Here is a 24,234-nt window from a genome sequence, read left to right as displayed (position 1 = left end):
CAACCCCTCATTCCCTGGGGAGGGAGGAGAGATCACTTCCGGGGCGTTGCCAAGAAGCTGTGGGGAAGTGACGTAGGGTGCGCGGGTGGTGCGATGGAGCCGCAGCAGCCACAGCAGCAGCAGCAGCAGCAGCAGCAGCAGCAGCAGCTGAGAAACGTGAGTGCGCGCTAAGTCGCTGCAGGGCCATAAGTTCAGCCAGCATCCTTGTCCGTTTGGTTGGAGATCTGAGGGCTGGGAATGTCGGGCTGTGGCACAGGGTCCTGGGAAATCTCGGGCGATGCGGCCTTGAGTTGCCCCCTTACCGCTGAGTTCTTTGTCCCCTTTTCTCTTAGTTGCGGGACTTCCTGTTGGTCTACAATCGGATGACGGAACTCTGCTTCCAGCGCTGCGTGCCCAGCTTGCACCACCGAGCTCTGGATGCTGAGGAGGTTAGGCGGGAAACTCAGTAGGGAGGTGCGCCGTAGATCCTTCCCAACCGCCACTCCCCTGCCTCTGGCCCTGGCCTTTCTACGACCCTCACCCTTAGGTTAGGGATGGGAAGGAAGGAGGCGGACCCGACAGGACACCTTTGGCCTCTGCTTCACCCTGTCTTCCTTCCAGGAGGCCTGTTTGCACAGCTGTGCTGGAAAGCTGATCCATTCCAACCACCGCCTCATGGCCGCTTACGTGCAGCTCATGCCTGCCCTGGTACAGCGCCGCATCGCAGACTACGAGGCTGCCTCAGCTGGGCCAGGTGTTGCTGCTGAACAGCCCGGAACCTCACCATCAGGCAGCTAGCCCTCCTCAACCCCAGGAAGGGAGGCACTGGATGGACCCTCAAATTGAAGGAGCCAGTGGACCTTGGGCTGAATGCAGCCTGTATGTAGAGTGAGGGATTGCCTGAGAGCTGGGTACTATTGCTCCTTTTCCTGGAGCCAATAAACCCGCTTTTACTCTGTTTGGTTTATGTTCTGGGCAGGAAGCTTTGCCCACTTTGTTGGCAACATCCTTTATTCTGTCAGTTATTGCGTATCTGCTGGCCTCAGCCCTGGCAGTGGAGAAATTGCCTTCTATGTGTAGAAGATTCCCCGGCGCCTGGTTAAAGCAAGGTCTGTGGGTACAATTTTGATGTTGGTAATAGCAACAGGAAGCTGGTTCCTGCCCAAATGACAGAGAAAATGAGAGCTCTTTCTAGCTGTCCTTCACTTAAGTCTGTCTGACTTAAATGGCTCATTTGTGAGCCAGGTATGCATTCATTCATAACTATTTTTTCATGGACTCTATCTTTCAAGAAGAAATTCTGCTAAATTTAGGGAAAAGAGGAGATCTCTAAGGACAACAGATCAAGAAATCACAGGGCTTCTAGGGACTGCCTCTTGGGAAGTCAGTAGTCCCAGAACAGAGTTGAAACCTATATGAATTTTGGGGAGTTGTGGAACTTCAACCATTTCCCCAAGTTGTTACTTTTTTACTATTTTCCCTCTTCCCCAGGATAAGCAGTACAGCGTTTAAATAGAGAAGGTCTGTGTGCTTGTCTTCAGGAGCGGTCAGAAAGGGGAAACTTGAGGGACCGTATTCTGCAATACAGCCAGATCTGAGGGAGAGAACCCAAGGGAGAAGTAGATGATGGTAGTTATGGGGGGCAAAGGGGATAATGCAAATCTTTGGGACCTCTTTAATGTTACCTGCATGTCTATAATCTAATTCCAGCTCTTCTATCTTCTATCCCACATTGTTTCCACTGTCTCTGTTCTGTTATTTCCATGTTGAGCTTCTCCATTTTTCCCTCATTATTGCCCTCCTTGTGGAATTTATTCTGTATTCACCAGCCTGAATGGCCTATCACTCTGTCACCACATTTTCTTGCCTCCTCTGTGTCCTTGTTGTATCATTCCAGCTGTTTTATCTTTTCTGGTCCTCTATTCAGACTGCTAGAGAAAAACACGGCTGTGTAATGCATGCCACTAAGTATTCAAGGTCTCCAACCTCAACCAAGCCCTCACTACCAACAGGCAATCAATCCTTTCTCAGTTCGTGGTGTGTTTCATCTCTCTTTTTTTTTTTTTTAAAGAAATTTTTTAATGTTTATTTATTCTTGTGAGAGAGAGAGACACGGAGCAGAGTGAGAGACGGACGCAGAATCCAAAGCAAGCTTCAGGCTCTGAGGGTCAGCACAGGGCCCCATGTGGGGCTTGAACTCACAAGCCATGAAGTCATGATCTGAGCTGAAGTTGGAGGCTTAACCGACTGAGTCACCCAGGTGCCCTTCATCTCCTATAATTACCATGGCAATTATTTTACACCTTCACTGCTCTCATCCCCCACTTCACCCTCAACTACCCCCCATCAGGTGACCATGTTCTATTTTTTACAGAGGAAATGGAAGCTCTTAGACATTGGCTCCCACAATAATTAAACTCTTTATAACCATGCACAAAAGAGACATTTTTCTCCCCTGTGTGGATCAGGAAGTTGAAATTCTTTAGTAGCAGACCCTATTTTAAAATATAGACCTAACCTTTTTTTTTTTTTTTTTTTAATGTTTGTTTATATTTGAGAGCACAAGTTGGGAAGGGGCAGAGAGACAGGGAGAGAATCCCAAGCAGGCTCTGTGCTGTCGGTGCAGAGCCTGATGTGGGACTCAAACTCTCAAACCATGAGATCATGACCTGAGCCAAGATCCAGAGTCAGATGCTTAACCGACTGATTCACCCAGGTGCCCCTAGATCTGACTTTAAAATCCATGTTCTTTTTACTACACCAGGCTGCCTCAAAATATCCATTAAACCACCCAATTCGTATGGGTTCTGATACTGATATGTCTTAATCTCTATAGCAAAACTACAAGTAAGAGGTATTATTCCCATTTAATGGATGAAGAAGCAAGAATCCAGAATGTACCAGAACCCCATCTTATACATAATTACTTCTTGAGAAAAGTGGCTCCAAACAGCTTTTTGCCTCTTTAGCTGCTATACTTTGAACAGAAGGTTTTGTTAGGAATGTAGAAGTTGCTGACCAGGAACTTCCCTACTGAGTGGCTTCATGTCTACTCAATAGAATTCTGTCCTCGAAAAGTACAAGTGCAGGTGAAACCACTTGTAAATGTAACAATTCCAAGATGGGGGGAATGGGGACCTAGAATATTTTGCTGCTGCTGAGAGGACTCTTCCGCATGGATGTTCGTGTGTATCCTTGCGCCAGTAAATTTCCATTGTGAATTGTCTGGGTTTCCATGCCACATAACTTCTGCTTGCTGGAGAAGGACCAGGAACAAAATCTGTCTGGCTCTAAAGGCTTTGAACTTGCAGAGGCTTATCTTTGCTTGTTCATCTGTACCCAACCTGTCCCTAGGCATGGGGAAAAACAGGTATCTCAATCTAATCCATCATTTAATCTCTAACTTTTTAACCTCTTCTTTCCTCTCTGTTTATAAATATGTTCAGTACTTGGAAGAAGAATCCTACTCCTGTTATCCCTGTTATCCATCTGCTCTAGTCACGTCTCCTTCCGGTCTTGCCATAAAGTGATAGCCATTGGCATAACGAAAACAATGTGATGTTTCAAGCACAACACAAGAATAAGTGTTAAAGCTTTATCCCTTATATGTACATACTGGAGATAGCGTTCATGTTCTTGCCATTGTAGCTTTAGAACTTGTTTGCAAATTCTGATTCCTTGGAACCTATTCAGCTATACTACAGTTTCTCATTACTGTCCTTAGTAACCACCACTCTCCTATTTTCCTCTAAATAGCTAGCCCTTGGTCTTCCTATCAATCCCTTGATACTTTAATATTACATGGACAGTCCATTCAATATTTTGGCTGCTTGAACCAGTCAAGTTCCTTGACCCAGTCTCCAATAATTTTCACTCTATCTTAGCCACCCACTCCCTTAGTTATGTCCTGGCCGTTGTCATTACCCCAAACTGCTCCATCTTTAAAACACAATTACCAGCATCTTATTCACTGACTGTATTCCTTCCACTTTATTGATCTATTTCTCTACTATTATTCCTTGATTTCACTGGAGCATTCAAGCCATTGATTCTACCTTCTCTCCACTAACACCTTCTGTCTTTCTGTTCCTGTCCAGCTTAAATTCCAGTCACTCTCTTGGAACAGACTAAATTTCTCTGTCATCTCTTTGTTGGAATCTGATAAAATAGGACATTTGTCTGCCTGCATTTGGACAGCTAAAAGCCCAAGGAAATCACCACATAGCAGATTTACATCACAATGAATTCATGATTACCAGCGTCAACTGGGGTCTCAGCCCCTATAATCCCACTAGATTTTTTCTAGTCTCTCCCTGCAATGACTGTTTCAAACCAATATTCTTAAACCTCTTATTACCCTCACCATTCTCTCAAGTTTTCTACAGGTAACATTTTTTTAATTCATAGGTAAAAGTAGAAGCTATCAGTTGGGAGCTCCCACAAAATCTCAACAAAACTTGGTCACCCACCTACATCTGCATCATTCTCTTTCCCTCCTGTGTAAACAGAGCAAGTATGCCTCTTCAGGCCAATGCCTATTCCTGCCCTAAATACTAGTCCTTCTTTGGGAATCTCCGACATCGGTTTTCCTATTTTACTACATTCTCACCATTGTTTAAACATGCTAAAGACTTCCTGTAGTAACAGGCAAACCACCCTACCTTATTTCTCCTTCAGTTACCATCCTATGTTTCCCCCACTCTATAGCTTCTCAAAAACAGTTGGATACTTCGGCGCTCTCCATTCCCATTCATCCACCCACTCTGTTTTGACTTCTACAACCTTTATATTGAAATCTTCTTAATGAGGTTACCCTGGCTCACCAAGTGACTTTCATATCTCTGAATTCAGTGATGATTTCCCAGTCCTCAGTTTACTTCACTTCTCAATAGCATCTGGTAGTATTGGCTAGTTCCTCATCATTAGCAGTCTTTTGTTGGTGTCTGTGATTCCAGTCGTGGTTCTGCTACTTTCACTGCAGCTTCATAGCCTCCTTTGAGGCTCACCTGTCTCTGGCCTTTACATCTAAAGATTTCTCTAGGGCCTGTTCTTTCTCAGACATTTTTCTAGAATTGTTTCCTCCCTACTCCGAGCTTCAATTACTGATGACTCCCAGATCTCTCTTCTGAGTTACTTGATTGACATCCCCACTTAGGTGTCTTAAAAACATCCCCACCTCAACTATTTTCCTCATCAATTTTCATCTTATACCTAGTACTTCTCCAGTTGCAGAAGATAGGAACCTCACTCATCCCCTTATTCAGTTGCCAAATCCCATCAGTTTGCATTTTACATTTCTAAATAGCCCTTGATTCTGTCTGCTTCTCCCTGTCTTCACAATCTTCCACCAAGGTTACTGCAATTGCTACTTTACCTCATGTCCACTTTTGCATCCCTCCAATCTGTTCTCCATTCATAGGTCAGAGAACACAAACTGATACTTAAAACCTTGCAATAGCTTCCCATTCTTCTTAGGATAAAACACATTCTACGTGTGACCTGTGAGGCCTTGTATGATCCAGCCCTTGCCCACCTCAGCTTTATTTTATTGGCTGTGAAACATTGGACTGTCAGCACTGTTTGTTGAATTGAACCACACCTCACTTGTTCCCTCTCTGTGCTCTAACCACGTTGCCTTCTCAGTTCTAACCTGTCATGTGCTATTCAATCTCAGGGCCTTTGCACCTGCTATCTCCTGGCTTGCAGTGCTTTCCCCCTTACTTTACGTAGTTAACTTTTTTCATTCTTGAGTACTTAGTTTACATGCTGTTTCTTCAGATAACTCTTCCTAGACTCCAGCTCCCATATTTGCTCTTGTTTTTTGCATGTAACACTTCTAACAGTTGGTAATTAATTATATACCTCATGAGGTCACAGTCCCATGTCTGTATTGCTCACCATTGTATCCTTATCACATAATATGGCACATAATATGTGCCTGGCAAATATTGAATGAACATCTTTCAAGTTCCTCCCAGCTCAGTTTACTATTTACATATCAAGAGAAAGGCTTTATATGAGAAGAGACAGAAATGAATCTTCATTGAACTTTTGATCTTTTGCCAATGATTTGGAGGTGTTTTTCATTCAAAATCTCACTGGTTGGTATCTTCTACCCTTAATATTCACAGATGAGTCAACACCTGAAAGCCTCCATCTGGAGTGAATCAGTCATTCTAGTTTTCACTCACTTTCTAAGTATTGTAGTTCTGCTTAAATATTTCTTGAACCCTTTCTTTTCTCTCCATCTGCTTTGTCACTACCTTAGTCAAACTTTCATCAGCTCTTCTAAAGATTACAGCAGCAATCACCTAGCAGCTTCTTTCTTGAGCCTGGACTGCTTTGATTAGCATTTAGCTAAGGTATACGTAACAGACTGAAAATGACAGTGACTTACAAACTTTTATTCTTTCAAGTAAAAATCTAGTCCAAAACTGGTGTGGCATCACACTCAACTGAGAACTGATACTCGTCAGATTTCTGCTTATTGTATCAGTGTATCAGTGTACAATCTGCTTATTGTATCAGTGTATTGTGGTATGACCCTCAACTTTGTGACCCAAGATGGAGTTTTACTTATCACATAAACATTCCAAGGGTCAGAATGGAGGAGGGGGTGGGTGAAGAGGCATGCCCCCCTCCCTTTAAGGACACATCCTAAAAGTTGCACATCAGAAATTTGTCATGTGGTCAGACCTTGTCACAAGGGAAGCTGGGAGATGTCACTTTATTCTTACTGATCATTTTTTTTACCCAGTTAAAAAATGGGAGCTCTGTTACTAACAAAGAAGAGAATGGCTATTAGAAGATACCCACCAATCTGTTTTCCACATTAGTCAAGAGTGATTCTTGCAAAATATAAATTTAACAATGGTCCTCATCCACTTAATGCCTTCCATGACCTTCAGCCTCTTTAGCTTCATAACTGAGGCTTTCTTGGGTGATCAGATTTCAGGTGATCTCTCTGCCTCATCTCCAACCCCCTTTTCTCAGTTTTTGATTTTCTCACCCTTGGTTATAAAAGGATCAATTTATTTGTGGTGCTGAGATACATCATGCCAATTCTGGACTCTTTTTCCTTTTCTGAGTGTGCCCCACTTGCATTCATACATTCAGTAATTCACAAATATCTGAGTGACTGCGTTTTCCAGCACTGTTAAGCCCTGTACAGAGGTGAATAAAAGAGGCAATCTTTGTTCTCTTGGGACTTAACACAGGTATGGTGAAGTTCAATATAGAATGAGTAATCACAACTGTGGTGCATGTTACAAAGAAGAAATATGTGTTGTAATGGGAACATACAGTGGTAGGAACTTGTGTGGGGGATGAAAGAGAGCTTCCCAGAGCAGTGATTTAGAAGCTGAGATCTGAAGGATGAGTTAGAATTAAGCAAAAGACAGGGAGAAGGGCTACCCTCCTTTCCTTCATGTCTTTGCTTAGAATAAGGAGAGGCAGAGAGAGAGAGAGAGAGAGAGAGACAGAACCCAAAGTAGGCTCCAGGCTCTGAGCTGTTAGCACAAAGCCCGACGTGGGGCTCAAAATCACAAACCAAGAGATCATGACCTGAGCTGAAGTTGGCTGCTTAACCGACTGAGCCACCCAAGTGCCCCTCTGATAACATTATTTAAAACTGCAACGCAGTACAGCCACTCTGGAAAACAGTATGGAGCCTCCTCAAAAAGTTAAAAATAGAACTACCCTATGATCCAGCAATTGCATTACTAGATATTTACCCCAAGATACAAAAAAAAAAAAAAACAAAAAACAGATTTGAAGGGGTATATGCACCCCAGTGTTTACAGCAGTAGTATCCACAATAGCCAAACTATGGAAAGAGCCCAAATGTCCATTGATAAAGAAGAAATGGTTTTATATATATATATATATATATATATGTATATATATATATATGTATATATATATATATATACATATATATATATATATATATATTACTCAGCCATCAAAAGGAATGAAATCTTGCCACTTGCAACGATGTGGATGGAGCTAGAGCGTATTATACTAAGTGAAATAAGTCCGTCAGAGAAAGACAAATACCATATGATTTCACTCGTATTAGAATTTAAGAAACAAAACAGATGAACTTATGGGAAGGGGGGAAAAAGGAGAGGGAAACCAACCATAAGAGACTCTTTACCATGGAGAATAAACTGAGGGTTGATGGAGGGAGGTGGGTCAGGATGGGTTAAATAGGTAATGGGTATTAAGGAGGACACTTGTGATGAGCACTGGATGTTATATGTAAGTGATGACTAAATTCTACTCCTGAAAACAATACAAAATACATACATACATACATACATACATACATACATATATACATTGCAACCCATCCTCTCCCTAGACATTCCTGATTCTCTTTATTCTCTGTTTTTCCATGGCATTATCATTTCTCACATACTATGTAGTTTACTCATTTTGTTCTTTGTTTTTAATTCTGGATCAAGATTTTATAAAATTTGGTCATATATTACCATGATTATACAAAATTGTTTATATTGGCATTGTCTCCTGCAGTGGTTTACATTACTGTTTTTTTTCCCCCCTGGAAGACTATTTTGGACTGTTATCACACATAAACAGTACATAGTGTGGACTTTTGGAATAGGCTTGTTTTATCATCTAAACAGAAACTAGGTTAGGATAGAAACAATTGTAGGGCTTTCGCATGTAATTCTCTTCCTTCAGATTCAAAGTATTATTTTCATTCCCAAGACTAGTGATATAAATTCTCTAAATGTGATCCTACTGGAGAGGGTGAAGATTAAGATCAATAATATTCCTATGGAAATTGAGAGTTTTAAATCATACCCTATGTATTGACCAGTCCTGTGGCTTGCAATTATATTGTGCCTAAGTTCTATTTATTTTTATTTTTACCTTTTGGTCCCCTTCACCCATTGGTGAAATGGGTAAGGGGGCTCATTTTGTTTATTATTACTTGTATCTCCCACTAGAATTTACGTTCTATAAATCATAAATTAGGAATTTTGTCAATGCTATTGCTTTGTATGCTGATGTAACCAAAGACCTAAAATAGTGCCTAAAACAATTGGTGCTCAATAACTATTTGCTGAGTAAGTGAAGGCAAGAAAGAGAGTCCCAGAGCAAAGGTCTAGAGCTTGGCTTTAGAGAAAGGAGGAGCATCTCATTGGTAACAGGAAGGATGGAGGATGGATAAAGCAGATCTAAGTAGTTTTTTAATTTGGTACTGGGAGATTGAGAGAGTTTATTTTATTTTTTAAACATTCTTTTTAATATACTTTTTAAATATTTATTTATTTTGAGAGAGAGAGAGCATGTGCGAGGAAGGGAGGGGCAGAGAGAGAGGAGAGGGAATCCCATCTGTATCAGCGCAGAGCTCAATGTGGGGCTCGATCCCACAAACCATGAGATCATGAACCTGAGGTGAAATCAAGAGTCAGATGCTTGACCAACTGAGCCACCCAAGTGCCCTAAGAGAGTTTCTTTTAAATATCATGTGTGATAGTTTTTATGTGTCAACTTGGCTAGGTTACAGTGCCCAGTTATTTAATCAAATACTAATTTAGGTATTGCTCTGAAGGTATTTGATAGATGTGGTTAACATCTGTAATTAGTTGACTTTAAATGACAGAAACTACTCTTAATGAAGGTGGGCTTCATTCAATCAGTTGAAGACCATAAGAGCAAAACAGATTTCTCAAGGAATTCTGCCTCAAGACTGCAGCATTGGGGTGCCTGGGTGGCTCAGTCCGTTAAGTGTCTGACTCTTGGTTTCGGCTCAGGTCATGATCTTGCAGTTTGTGCATTTGAGCCCTGGATCAGGCTCTGCAACTGGTACTGGTGTACCAGGCTGCACAAGGTAGCGTGCAGCCTGCTTGGGATTTTCAATCTCCCTCTGTCTGCCCCTCCCCTGCTCATGCTGTCTCTGCCTCTTTCAAAATAATAAGTAAACAAACAAACTTAAAAAAACAAACAAACAAAAAAGACCGCAGCATTAATTCCTGCCTGAGTTTCCAGCATACTGACCTATCTTATAGATTTTGAACTTGCCAGCCCCCACAATCATGTGAGCCAATTCTTTAAAATAAATCTATCTAGGGACACGCCTGGGTGACTTAGTGAGTTAAGCATCTGACTTCAGCTTAGGTCATGATCTCAGGGTTAGTGAGTTTGAGCCCTGCTTTAGGTGAGCATGAGCCCCACTTCAGGTAAAAAAAAAAAAAAATTAGCCCTGCTTCAGGTGAGTCCCTCTTCTCTCATTCTCTCTCTCTCTCCTTGTGGGATTCTCTCTTTCTCCCCTCCCTCTCTTTCTGCCCCTCACTTATGCCCTCTCTCTCTAAAATAAAATAAAATAAATCTATCTACCTACCTACTTACCTACATATGTGTGTGTGTGTGTGTGTGTGTGTGTGTGTGTGTGTGTGTGTATCCTATTGTTTCTGTTTCTCTGAAGAACTCTGAAACAGCATCTAATTTTTTTTTTAATAGGAGATGAAGTTATCATTGGAGAGTAAAACAAGAAAATGGAAGATGAAAGAGTACAAGTATGAAATAGAATTTTCACAGAATGGAAGAGTAGACTGACAGTAAAACTATAATTCAATTTTTAGGCAGTGTTGAGGGCTCAGTAGAGGCCACTGAACATGATTTTCTTCTGTCCTTGTCTGTCTGGAAAACCATTGTTTTAGGGCCATGAATTTCAAGGCCTGCTGTGACTCTGGGACTCTTCTTTGCCCTTTCCAGGAAGAACTGCTGCCCTTACTGAACACTATTATGTCTTGTCCACCTTTACCTAAACAGCACTTGGTAGAGTGCCACAAACAACAAAAACACATAGCTTCACTGAGCTTTATTCTAGGCATTTTACGTACATTAACTCATTTAATCCTCACAGCAACCCTGTTAGGTAAATGCTGTTATTACCTTCATTTTATTTCTAAAAAAATTTTTGATGGGGTGCCTGGGTGGCTCAGTTGGTTAAGTGTCTGACTTTGGCTCAGATCATGATCTCTCATGAGTTTGAGCCCCATGTTAGATTCTGTGCTGACAGCTCGGAGCCTGGGGCCTGCTTCGGATTCTGTATCTCCCTCTCTCTCTACCCCTTGCCCATTCACACTCTGTCTCTCTCTCTCTCTCAAAAATAAACATTAAAAAAATTTTTTTAATTGAAATGGAGGCAAAATACCGTACAACTAGTGAGTGGTACAGTCAGGTTTTCGATCCAGACAGTCTGACTCCAGAGGTGATCCCCTTTCTCATCAGTGAAGACTGCTATACATTTATGCATTTGTTCCATAAATATTTTCTGATCACCTACTCATGGTGCCAGCACCAGGGAATGGGGATGCAACAGAGAGCAATCAAAATCTCTGCCACCACGGAACTTATGTTTCTGGTCAAGGGAAATAGGCAGTAAGCAAATAAGTATTTACATGAGATGGTACTAAGTGCTGTGGAGAAAAATAATGCAGGGTAGAAAGGGTAAGGAAAGTAGGAACAGTGTTGTTATTTTATGCTGGATAGTCAAAGAACTCATTGATAAGGTCTCTGAACAGAGACTTGAAATGAGGGAATAAGCCTTGGGGACATCTGGAAGAGTGCTCCTTGTGGTATAAGCCTCTCATTGTCCCTCAGTATCCATTGTCTCCTTTTTTCTTTACTAATTGACTCTTGACTTTTATCTGGGCACATGGCCACTGGAAATAAAGATCAGATTTTACAGCTTTCCTTGCAGCTGGGTGTGCCCATGTGTTTGAGTGATGTGTGCATTGCCAGATTGTGCCCTTAAAAGTAAAGGTGTGCCCCCTACTTGGGTGCCTGGGTGGCTCAGTCTGTTAAGTGTCCAACTCTTGATTTTTGGCTCAGGTCACTATCTCACAGTTCATAAGATTGAGCCCTGCATTAGGCTCTGCACTGACATTGTGGGGCCTGCTTGCAATTCTCCCTCTTTCTCTCTCACTGCCCCTCCCTTACTTTCTCTCTCTCTCTCTCTCTCTCTCACTCTCAAAATAAATAAACATGAAAAAAATTATTAAAAAAAGTAAGGGTGTGGCTCCTAATTTTTCCTCCACGGACTGTGATGGGACCTAGCAGCATGGTGGTGAACTCTCTTGGACATGGAAGACAAGGACCACCTTCTTGGAGAAAGTAGAACAACTGAAAGGCTGTCACGTTAGCCCTCAAGTATTTATACTTGGGCAGTTATGTAAGAGGGAAAAAAAACTTCCATATGGTTTAAACCACTGTATTTTGGGGTCCTTTTGTTGTTACAACATATGTGGTTGGCAGAATTTTAAGATGGTCCTGAATTTCCCACTCCCTGTGTGCATATCCTACATAATCGCTAGGACTATGAATATGACAGCTTATATGGCAGACTTGACTGTAAGAAAGCAATATTATCTGGGTGGGTCTGACCTAACCACATGGACTTTTTAAAAGCAGGGAGATTTCTCTGGCTGGATTCAGAAAGATTCCAAGCTTGCAAAGAGTTTGAGACATGGTTGCTGGCCTGAAGGTGGATGAATCACATGGCAAGGAAGGAAGGTGGCCTCTAGGACCTGAATATGGTCCCCGACTGATGGCCAGAAAGGAAATTGGGACCTAGTCTTACAACTGTGAGGATCTGCATCCTGCCAGCAAGAATGAGCTTGGAAAAGAATTTTCCCCCAGAGCTTTCAGATGAGAACTCAGCCCAGCCAACTCTTAGATTTCAGGTTTCTGATACTCTGAGCAAAGAACCCAGCCAAGCCATGCTAAACATGGATCTGCAGAACTACAAGGTACTAAACGGGTATTTGTTTCTAAGCTACTTAGGTTGTGGTAATTTGTTACACAGGCACAGAAAACTTGTATGAAACCTTGTATGTCTCCTAATAGATACACAAGCAGAGTAATTGATACATAGGCTCTGAGATGGGAGCATCCTCGGTGTTATCCAAGCACAGCTCGAGTGGAGTGGATGAGGAGAGAGAATAGGAGAGAAGGAGAGATAGTAGGTGGCTGATCACATAGCAACTTGTAGGCCATGTAGGACTTTGGCTTTCACCGGAGGGAATGAGATGATAGGGCATTAGTTTTAAGCAGAGGAGTGACAAGAGCTGCCCTGTGAAAAGGGTCACTGGCTGCTCTGAAAAGAACAGATTGTGGGGACAAGGGTCGAAGGAGGGAGTCCAGTTAGAAGGCTATGGAATAATCCAGGTGAGAAGTGATAGTGACACAGACTAAGGTTGTGGCACTTAAAGTGGTGAGGAATTGTTGGATCCTGGATAGATTTTGAAGCTATAGCCAACAGAATTTGCCAAAGGATTCAACATGGAAGGTAGGCTGAGGTGGGAAGAGAGGGATGGAAAGAGAAATCTAAGGTGATTTCAAGGTATTGACCCAAGCAACTGGAAAAATGGACTTGTCATTTTGGGGGAGGCGGTGAAAGGAGTAGGTTTCTTTTGCCACCGGGAGGGAGGTGGTAGTTAGAAGTCTGGTTTGGACATTTTAAGATTTTAAGTTTATGTTATTTATCAGATATCCAAGTAGAGCCATTAAGGAGCAGATGGACGTACAAATCTGGATTGCAGGGCAGAGGTGGGACTGTGTCATATGCTGAATTTTCTTTCTTTCTTTTTCTTTCTTTCTTTCTTTCTTTCTTTCTTTCTTTCTTTCTTTCTTTCTTTCTTTCTTTCTTTCTTTCTTTCTTTTCCTTCCTTCCTTCCTTCCTTCCTTCCTTCCTTCCTTCCTTCCTTCCTTCCTTCCTTCCTTCCTTCCTTCCTTCTTTCCTTAAATCATTCAGACCTTCCCACACCCCATTTTGGACTTCTTATGATCAAGGATTTTGTCTTATTAGGGGTTTGCTTGTGGGGGAGGTGGTAAGGTAGGGTTGGTGGATATGTGGATGGGGTGCAGGTAGGGTCCCAAAGACATAACTTGCTGGTACTTGGTGCCAGCTAAGACGTTCAGTGAATGCATAAATAGGCACAGGGATCATACTTTCCCACGACGCCCTCACGGTTGCTACTTCCCCAAATCACCATGTCATTTCTTTTTCAGACCCAGCCAGACTGATCACCTATTCTCAAAGCGTGTGGGCAGCCAGCAGGTTTGGTCTGGGCCGCAGTGCTTCAGCTTCCCTGTCCTCGCCCTAGCCCCTCGCCCTGCCCTTGTGCGACCCCGGACCAGCACGGATGCTGACTCCTCCCCTTTCCGGTTTCTGAGGGTTCCGGAATTCTGGGGTGAAGGCTCGGGCCTTTAGGGACCCTGTAACGGTTCTAACAGCTGGGAGAGGATGGAGCTGCGGGTGAGTCTCCAGCTTATAATCCTCTTCCCTTTGCCCTCAGACCTTCCTTGCCACTGCCCCCAGGAAGTTCCCCTCCTCCCACACTCCCAGGGACCCCCTGCCCCTCCCCCTCTTCTTCTCCCCTTCTCTCTCTCCTTCCTTTTCCTCCTCCTATTCCTCTTCCTCCTCCCCTTCCTCCTTCTCCTCCTCCTCCTTCCAGCTTGGTCCTTTGCCACTTTTTCCTCTCTACACTCCCCCAACCTCATCTGAACCATGTAGTTCTCTGTGCTTTCTGTTCCCAAGAGCCCCCCTCAGCCCATGTTCAGACAGGACTGGGGCTTTGTTGCCACAGAGTGACTACCTGTTCCTTCCTTCAGGCCATCCCTGGGCTCCACTCCCAGTGACGTTCCTTGCTGTTACCAAAGTTCTCTGAGTGAGCCCTTTCCAAGTGTGCATCAGTTTGTGCAAGTGATCACTCCTCCATGTGCCAGTCTCTCTGTATGGGCAGCTGTGAGTAGAGTGAGCCTGTGCTTGGGACCCAAGTCTTGGTTCACCAGTTTCTCCAACAGGCAGTTGGGATGAAACCTTACCAGCACATCAGTCTCTCTTCCCTTCCATTGCCTCCTGTACCCCTTACACCAGGTGAGGGGGACTGTGTCCTGGGTGGTGGGAAGGAACTCTTGTGCAGAGAGGGCCCCTGCCTTTGTCTTGGGCCTGCTTCTTACCAGAGTCATTGGGGAAACTGTTGTCCTCTGCTGTTCTGGCTCTGCCCTGCAGCTGCCCTGCAGCTCCATCCATTTCCCTGTCCTAAGTCCCTCCCCTCCCCTGTCCCCCAGCCCCTTAGACCCTGACATTCCTAGCCCAGAACCTAAGGCCCCTTCTCTCACCCCTGTTCTGGGCTGGGCCAAGCAGGTGAGACCCAGCAGCCAGGAGCCTGGAACTGGCAGTCAGAACCTGAACAGTGGGCAAGGTCAGTTCGACAGCAGCTGAATGCCCAGCTCCTCTTGGTCTCGGAGCCAAAGGTGGACTTGTCTCCTGAAGAGGCATCACCTGAAGCCCTTGAATCTCAGCACTCCGTCTGTGTTCCAGACATGGAAGAGCAGCTCCAGGACCGTCAGAGGACACAGAGACAGTCCCCAAAGGCAGTGAGCCAGTCAGAGCAGCCCACAGCGCTGGAGCTCCTGGTAGCTGAGCTCCAAACTCTGTTCTCAGCTGTCCTGCAGGATGGCAGCCCTGCAGCTTGGCACTACCTGCATGCAGTGCTGCATCTGCTGCCTCCATATCGTGTGCTGCTTGTTGGTCACCTTGATTTGCTGCCCTTCCTGGAGCAGCTGTCCCACTGGGCACCCTGGGTCCAATCCCAGCTCCAGCTGGACCTGCTAGATGCCATAGAGCAGGCCTTTCCCCCAGACACCTCTTTGTTAGAGAGTGCCTCACATACTGAGTGCTGTTCCCAGAAGCAGAAGTTCCGTCACAGGCTCCCACACCCAGCCTGCCCTTTTGTGCAGGCCCGCTGGGGTGGGCAGCACGTGGGGGAGGAGTTGGCTACATGGCTGCGACCACTGACACTGCCAGAGCTACAGCGCAGCCTGGGTATTGTTGGTGCCCAGGTGGCCCTGAAAGAGACCTGGTGGCTAGATGGCCTTAGCCTCCTGCCCTTGGCACTGGCCACAGACATCCCCATACGGTATGAAAGCAGGGACACTGATGATGCAGAGGAGGAGCCTGTTGGAAGAAAAGAGACTAAGTAAGTGAGGGACCCAGAGTGGGGCTTTGAGCAGAGGGGAAAAAGAAGAAACTTAACGGGTGCCTCCAGCATCACTTCGAAGTCTAGGGCCAGCTCCCTATTGATTTTAGGCATTAGCCTGAACCCCAAGCTATGCTGGTTGTAGCTGTTTCTTTCTCCCTTTTTGTCTGCAAATAAACCGAGTCTTCTGTTAATCCCCTTCAGGCAATGCAGAAATTCATGAAAATCAAAAGTCAGCTATAAGGAAGCCAAGGCATCAGAAAACAGCTTGAGTTTCCACAGTTTCCAGATCTTTCTCAGATGGTGCTAGAAGCTTCTTTAGTTCTTTTTCTCACTCTTTCATAATCCCTGACCCTCTCCTCTGGGCCTGCCTAGGGCTGGGTGCTGGATGTTGTATACAGGTTCTTCCCTCAGGACGCTCCTAGGTGAATGCTTGTCTGAGGGACCTTCCCACACATTTGTGTGTGAGCTAAGCCAGCCCAAAGCACGTTAGAGTTGGCAGCTCAGGCAAATGCGACATTCATTCTGACCTTTTCAGAGCCTTCTTCCTGCCCTGCCAGTGTGGGTATCCTGGCCCCTTGAGTGCCAATTGTTTTCCCCAATCGGGCTCTCATTGCTCCTTTCAAGATTTCAGAGTGTCTACAGAGACCTCCTCTTCTGAGAGTTCTTTAACACTAGTCTTAGAATTCCGCCCCCCCCCCATCCTCTGGCCTGATTTTTTTTTTTTAATCTTAAAATTTTTTATTTATTTATTTTTTTAATATGAAGTTTATTGTCAAATTAGTTTCCATTCAACACCCAGTGCTCCTCCCAACAGGTGCCCTCCTCAGTGCCCCTCACCCACCCTCCCCTCCCGCCCACCCCCATCAACCCTCAGTTTATTCTCAGTTTTTAAGAGTCTCTTATGGTTTGGCTCCCTCCCTCTCTAACTTTTTTTTTTCCTTCCCCTCCCCCATGGTCTTCTGTTAAGTTTCTCAGGATCCACATAAGAGTGAAAACATATGGTATCTGTCTTTCTCTGTATGACTTATGTCACTTAGCATAACACTCTCCAGTTCCATCCACGTTGCTACAAAAGGCCATATTTCATTCTTTCTCATTGCCAAGTAGTATTCCATTGTGCATATAAACCACAATTGCTTTATCCATTCATCAGTTGATGGACATTTAGGCTCTTTCCATAATTTGGCTATTGTTGAAAGTGCTGCTATAAACATTGGGGTACAAGTGCCCCTCTTCATCAGCACTCCTGTATCCCTTGGGTAAATTCCTAGCAGTGCTATTGCTGGGTCTTAGGGTAGATCTATTTTTAATTTTTTTGAGGAACCTCCACACTGTTTTCCAGAGCGGCTGCACCACTCCCACCAACAGTTTGCCTTCCCACCAACAGTTCAAGAGGGTTCCCATTTCTCCACATCCTCTCCAGCATCTATAGTCTCCTGATTTGTTCATTTTAGCCACTCTGACTGGTGTGAGGTGGTATCTGAGTGTGGTTTTGATTTGTATTTCCCTGATGAGGAGTGACATTGAGTATCTTTTCATGTGCCTGTTGGCCATCTGGATGTCTTCAGAGAACTATCTATTCATGTTTTCTGCCCATTTCTTCACTGTATTATTTGTTTTTCGGGTGCGGAGTTTGGTGAGTTCTTTATAGATTTTGGATACTAGTCTGGCCTGATTTTCTAAGTGCTTTGCAACTTGTCTAGTACACATTCACTGGGAAGAAGCGTAGCTTTACCTTTAATCTGGATTGGCTTCCTCAGTTTTTGCTCTAAGTTTATGGCTGGGTCAAATTTTTTCCTAAAATCTTAAAGCTGTAATGGTGGACAGATAGGTAGGCTCCTGGGGCTCTGATAGAAGGGGACAGTGCTGACAATTCATATCTTCAAGATCCCCAGCAGATCCTTTCTTTTTCCAAGACCTGCCCTGTGCCCTGAATATGTTTCCTGGGAGTATATAACTAAAGTGAGAATGGACTGAGATGTTGGAAAGGGGTCAAGTTCTTTGCTTTTCTCTTTGGACCTGGTGATAAGTCTCTGCGGCCTAGCTAATGTGGCTTAGCTTGCATGAAGTTCTCCAGGTCTGTTCCTCCAGACATCCATTCATTCAATAAGTATCACTGGAGACCCAGTACGTATTAGGAACTGCTAGATGCTGGAGATAACAGACATGAACAAGACACACTCATTCTCTTTCTTTGGGGTTTTACAGTTCAGTTGGAATAATATTAAATAAGTTGATGCCAATAAAATACAATTTCAAATTGTGGTAAGTGCTATATAATAAAGAGAACACCGCCTTTCCCCTGGCTGCTCCTGTGTGTGTGTGTGTATGTGTACGGGTGCGTGTGTGTGTACATGTAGGGGAAAGCACATCAGAGGCACTTTGGTTTAGATTGAAGTTATTAACAAAATATCTTGCAGGCTATGAGGTGAAATAAGAGGAGAGTTTCAAGGAGGGAGAAGCAGTTAGTATTAAATGCTACTGAAGCAAGTAAGAAAAATCTGAAAAATGTTCATTGGTTTTGGTAACAAGGAGGAGGTTGGTGAGAGTGATTTATTTCAGGCAGTTTTGTGAAGGGGAAGCCAGATTTTAGTGCATTCAGGAGCAAACGGGAGATAAGGAAGTAGAAATCACATTTTACTATTCTTTCATGAAGGTTGGCTTGAAAGGGAGAGAGAGATAATGGGACACTGGTGTCTGGATAGGCCTCCTAAAAAAAATAAGATAGATGTTCATAGCCCTTACGACAATGCTTGAGAAGTGGGTGTTCAATATTTTTTTGCACAGTGCATGAATAAATATAGGCTAACAATAAGAAAAGAAAGAGATTGAAAATATAGCATGAAGAGAGGATAAAGGATCCACTTCACAAATGGAGGAATTAGTCTTACAGAGAAGAAAGGGCATTGCTTCCTCTCAAGTTGATTAGGATGGGAATCTGGGCAGATAAATGTGTGGGAAAGCAGCTGAACTAGGGGAAGTTAGTTGATGGCCAAGAACCTCAGTTTTCTCTGGGCAGGGAAGGAGGCAGGGAAGGGAATGAGGTGGGGCCTGGCAGGGCTGGGCATGGGAGTAGGTAGAGGTCTGGAATAGCAGCTGAGGGGACTGAAAGATATAGGGTGCCTGAGGACTTGTATGAAGATACCAGAGCAGCATGAGCCCATAACTGAGATCAGATACCAGGAATCCATCCAGGGGCTGACATTCCTGGTTCAGTAATCTTCTGAACCAATTTAGATTGTGTAGGACTCTTAACTGTTGAGGAAATGAAACTTCAGTAGCTGTTACACGGTTCAAATGTCCCGATCCAACATCAAGGTTACAAGCCCTATTGTTGATATGAACTTTTAGAATAGGATGGCACTGTTATCTCTGGGGTAACTTGTTCTGTTGATCTAGGTTTGGGTCAATTAGTGACATTGCTATATACTTGACTAGTATAGTCCAGGTATTCAGTTTTTGGTTTCTTGGAAAATTAATTTTTATATCAATTTTGTTGGCTGGCGTTGAAGGGTAAAAAGACTGAAAGTACTGGTGTAGGCTTGAGGGGATTGAAGAATGCACCATTGGATCCTGGCTGGAAAGGAAAGGATGTGAAACTAGAAGTTAGGTGGTGATGGGGGAAGAGCAAGAAAGACTCACAGGCATGGAATCATGCAGAGTTGGAAAGCAGGCATAATGGGGGCAATGGTTAGGAGATCTAGGTTAGGAAGCAGTGGTGGAGAAATCAGTCCTGTGGGCTTGCTAGATGATGAGCTGGGAAAACAAAATATTCCCATTTCATTCAGTATTATATAATAATAGCTTCATAGTAATCATAAGAAGTCCAGAATGATTATTCATTTGTCAGAAAGGGAAGTGTTGTTCATTGATTGGTCTATGTGAATATAGCTGCTTGACGGTATTTGCTCGGTATGTGAATACCTTTGGGTATAGGTGGTAGGGTAGGGTATAGGCTCTGACAATACTACATCACATCCTCTTCGGCATCCAATCTGCTCCTCGTTTCACTGCTAACAGCGGCAAGCTGACTCCTTGCTCTGTCTCTTTTCTCCTGATTTTTTTTTTTTTTTTAATCATACAGGTATCAGCTTGATAAACAAGTTCCTGGGAAGAAAACATTACAGAAGAGAAGCTCTGGCTTCTCATTTCAGACTTCCCTCCTGGGTAGCCAGATGATGACCATTATGAAGACAGAGAGATACCTGAAGAAGATCCACTTCCTCTATCTCAATGTAGCTCCCAGCCGGCACTTTAGGTAAGTCCAGATGGCTTTTACTCTGGCCACTCCCTGTTTTCCTCCCATGCTATCTCCCACCCGGCTTCCTCTCCTTACCCACTCCTCTCCTGACCTTTCTCTTCTCTGGCTGCTTCTCCTCTGTCTTCCAATTTGCCTCCCTCTTCCCTTCTCAGCTTCCTCCTTTCCGTTCTGCACCTCTTCTTTGCTCCCTTTGCTCTCACAGCCTTTTCTACTTTTGGTTCTGTCTTCTTTATTCTGTCCTAAAATGGTAGAAACATTTGGTCGTAGCCTCGGAAGGGAATTTAATGGGGATCTCTTCCAACTCCAGTGCACAAATCTGGTGTTTGAACAGTGAGGGGAAGCTTTGAGTTTCCCAAGGGGCCCTGTTCCTTAGACTGAACCAAGCTCTGCCTTCTTTTAACTTCTACCTTCTGGTCCTGGTTTTAGCTCTGGGGCTATAAAAACAAGTCCCCTCCTTCCACATGACTCAGGAAGTGTTCATTTTCTTCTGTTAGCTCTAAAATTTATGTATGTCTCAAAGCCCTGTTCAAATCCCATCTCTTCTCAGAAATAATAATTACCATTAATCAATTTTTTCCCAAGCATTGTGCTGTTATTATTTCCATACATGAGACGAGCACCCTGAGGCATAAAGAGGTTAAGTAACTTGTCACATACTAAGTGGTAGAAACAGACAAACCTAGCACTGTCTTAACTCAAAAGTCCATTCTCTTCAGCAGTATGTCGTGTACCCTCCCAGAAGGCTCTGTTTCCTACATACACTGCTGTCTTTCTCCTGAGCTTATGTAGCACTAATGGGGCATATCCATGCATTTACTGATCAGGTCATTTAACAAGTTCTCACTGAAAGCATTGTGCCAGTTATTAAGCAGTTGTCTTTTGGCTCTTCTCTCACTACTTCATGACACTGGGGCTGAGACTGCAAACTTTACTCCTCCTTTTTCAACTGGCCTCCTGTTAGGTTTTTTTTTTTTAATGTTTATTTATTTTTGACAGAGAGAGAGAGACAGAGCATGAGCGGGGGAAGGGCAGAGAGAGAGGGAGACTCAGAATCCAAAGCAGGCTCCAGGCTCTGAGCTGTCAGCACAGAGCCCAACACGGGGCTCAAACTCACAGGCCAGGAGATCATGACCTGAGCCAAAGTCGCGCTCAACTGACTGAGCCACCCAGGCGCCCCCTGTTAGGTTTGGTTAGTAGGGGGTGCTAGAAGGAGACTGGACAGCAAGATAAGAGAAGGAACTTCCTCTTTCCCTTGCTTGCTCCTTCTGTCAGGATTGGTCCTCCACCCTGGCGGCAGTGGGCACCTTCTGAATTAGCCTCTTCATGATTCTGACGGCACCAGCGCCAGCTGGGTGGCACCTGCCCATCAGCTTTCTGTATCTTGACTGCCCCTCCTCCAAACTCCAAAGGCGCTAGTACCAGTCTGGCAGCGCCTCCAATGAAATCCAGGCCCCAGGTCTACAAGCCCCTCCCCCAAGCTCATAGCTTCTGAGAATCCAGACCCCTTCCCTATGTTCCTCTCATTCTCAAGCTGGCATCCATTCCTGCGGTTATTGTATCAGTGCCACCTTGGTGTTCCCTTTCGGCTGTTTGTTTCTTTGACACCTTAAAAAAAAAAAAAAAGCTCTCTATTAAATTCACTTTGTTGAAATGCCCTGTTTGGTTTCTGCTTTCCTGATTGGACCGTTACTGATATCATGAAAGGAAAGGAGCCTCAAATAAGGGATTCTGATATTGCCTTGGTAGTGTCCTTGGCCTTGAACAGTACTGAGCTCCGTGCAAATGGTGTATAGGGTCCTAGTAATCCATGCCATGTAGTGGCATCACAGTTAATGAAATGATCACTTGTGGCTGACTGTGATGAACTACCTACTGACACCCAGTGGCCAGCCACCACACCTGACCAGTAACAGTGGCGGTGTGGGACGGGATGCTTACTGACTGCAGTGGAGAGCTCACACCAAGAAAATTACAAGCTTAGAACTTTTAAACTATCAGCTCCATCATAATCAGAGAAGCAGCACAATCAAAGATAATTAGGCACACGGAGAGACAAGAAACCATGAGCAAGAGAACTAAAAGGCAGTGAATAATTATAGGACGAACATCTGCCAAAGAAGGAAATCCAGTGAAGTGAGTTTAGCATTTGGTGGTGCTTTTCCCCAAACAGAGGCGCCTGTGGATCCCACTATTGGCGATTGTGTGTCAGTTTTACTGTCAGCTCCTGAGCCGAGCTTTGGGTAGGCACAGACAGCCAAAGATCAGAGGCTGCAGCTGGGGACCCACACCCAGGAAAGCCATGTTTTCTGCTTCAACCTATAATGTGACCAGGGTACAAACCCAGAGCCCACGGCATTTAATTTGGACTTCCCTGATGTATCCATACAGATGATTTTCATATTTTACCAGTTTATTTTGCCTTTTTCTAGTTGTTCTCAAGTGAGAGTGTTCTAAATTTCTAGTGCACCATTAGTTAAAGCAGAACCCTGCCCTTTATTGTTTCCTTTTGTTTCTTGGACATGTAGTGGGTTTTTTTTTTTTTCAATGTGTTTGAATTTATCAATTTTTTCTTGGATTTGTCCCAGGTTTTTTAATTAAGTTTTTCATTTTAATTCTAACATAGTTAACATATAGTGTTATATTGGTATTTGTCCTGGATGTTAATTCATACTCAGATAGGAATTTATTTCTTCACTTCCTTAGAGTCTTCATTCAAGTGTCACCTCTCCCTCCCTCCCCCCTCCCCCCTCCCCCCAAAACTCCTGTCCTCCCCTGGCATTGCCAACCTCCTCTTCCTGTGCTTTTCTTCCCCTCTCATTTATTATGTTTATCATCTTTTTTCTTCAATAGAATGAGAGCTCTGTCAGGGCAGGGATTTTTGTTTGTTATGTTTAACAGCATACCCTGAGGGTTTTGAACAATTTGACATAGAGTAGAGACTCAATAACATTTGTTGAATGAATGAATGAATTATCCAGAGTAGGAATAGGCATGGAGGCAAGTAGATGATGAGTTCCATATAGAACTTGCTGTGTTTCAGTAAAGCAGAGAGCTTGAGGTGTTTGGGAAGCAGTTGAATACTCTCTAGCATCACTTAATACTCCCATTGATCTGAGCCCTCTGAGGGCAAGGACTATGTAGCAGTTATTTTTATGTCCTCATCTCCAATCACAGCACTTGGACAGAAGGGAAACTCGATAAATGGTTTAATTAAATTCCATATGAAGTCAGGGGCTGAATTTTTCCTGTTTACTGCTATATCCTTAGTGCCTAGCACAGTCGAATGAGTAACTATCCCCCAAAGGAGCACTCGCTGTGGGGAGTGAGAAGAGTACCCTCTATCCTGACCGTGTGCAGGAAGAGTAGCATTTAGGGGTGCCTGGCTGGCTCATTCTGTAGAGCATGGAACTCTTGACCTTGGGGTTGTAAGTTTGGTTGTACAATGTTGGTTGTAGAGATTACTTAAAATCCTAGAAGAAGAAGGAGAAGAGGGAGAAGAAGGAGGAGAAAAAGAAGAAGAAAGCAGCTTTTGAAAAAGAGAAAAGAAAGAGTAGTGTTCATTAAGAAGGTCATAAGGGAAGGAATGACCCCTTGGGGGAGCCAGGGTTCAATTAGTACAGGAAACTGTGGGAAACTAAGCAGCCCAGTGGTTAAGGGAGGTGACTTGAGTCAGGTAGATTCAGTTTTAAATCCTATATTCTTTCCTTAACTATCTTGGAAAAAGTTATGGCTCCTCTTTGTTTCAGAAGAAATGGTTTGGGGAAAAAGAGTACTTGGGAAAATCTAGTCACTTTGTCAGAAAGGAAACAAAGTTTTACATGACTTGACTTAGTGAGTTCATTCTGGATCTATCTAAATGTTCTTCAGTCATTTGCTTAATCATGTATTCTAGAAAGTTGAGAGGGAAGAGATAGAAGAGGGCCATTTTATCTCTTAGGCATTATAGGCATAGGAACTGGGACATCAAAG

General features: G+C 43.8%; 2 protein-coding genes across 14 annotated transcripts in view; both read left to right on the top strand.

The window, feature by feature from the left end:
• The first annotated feature begins 44 nt into the window (after positions 1 to 44).
• Positions 45 to 937, top strand: TIMM10B (translocase of inner mitochondrial membrane 10B). The gene is made up of 3 exons (XM_025929024.2): positions 45 to 156; positions 333 to 428; positions 601 to 937. The coding sequence occupies exons 1-3, from the start codon at positions 94 to 96 to the stop codon at positions 775 to 777; spliced, it is 336 nt and encodes a 111-aa protein (XP_025784809.2). The 5' UTR covers positions 45 to 93; the 3' UTR covers positions 778 to 937.
• A 13,840-nt stretch (positions 938 to 14,777) lies between these two features.
• The window catches only part of DNHD1 (dynein heavy chain domain 1), a 79,701-nt gene continuing 70,244 nt past the window's right edge, over positions 14,778 to 24,234 (top strand). For all 13 annotated transcript variants that reach the window (XR_015241050.1, XM_086678131.1, XM_086678129.1 and 10 more), the window contains exons 1-3: positions 14,778 to 14,896; positions 15,167 to 16,001; positions 20,089 to 20,262. Coding sequence is in view for 12 of the 13 variants with exons in the window: in XM_086678131.1 (XP_086534257.1) it covers positions 14,833 to 14,896; positions 15,167 to 16,001; positions 20,089 to 20,262 (1,073 nt within the window). In the remaining variant the exon portion in view is untranslated. The remainder of the gene's footprint in view (positions 14,897 to 15,166; positions 16,002 to 20,088; positions 20,263 to 24,234) is intronic.

Source organism: Puma concolor, chromosome D1 (genome assembly GCF_028749965.1).
Source record: "Puma concolor isolate L17-30 chromosome D1, mPumCon1.1.hap2, whole genome shotgun sequence".
NCBI lineage: Eukaryota > Metazoa > Chordata > Mammalia > Carnivora > Felidae > Puma > Puma concolor.
Note: the sequence above shows the minus strand (reverse complement) of the source record. Positions and strands in the feature narration are given on the sequence as shown.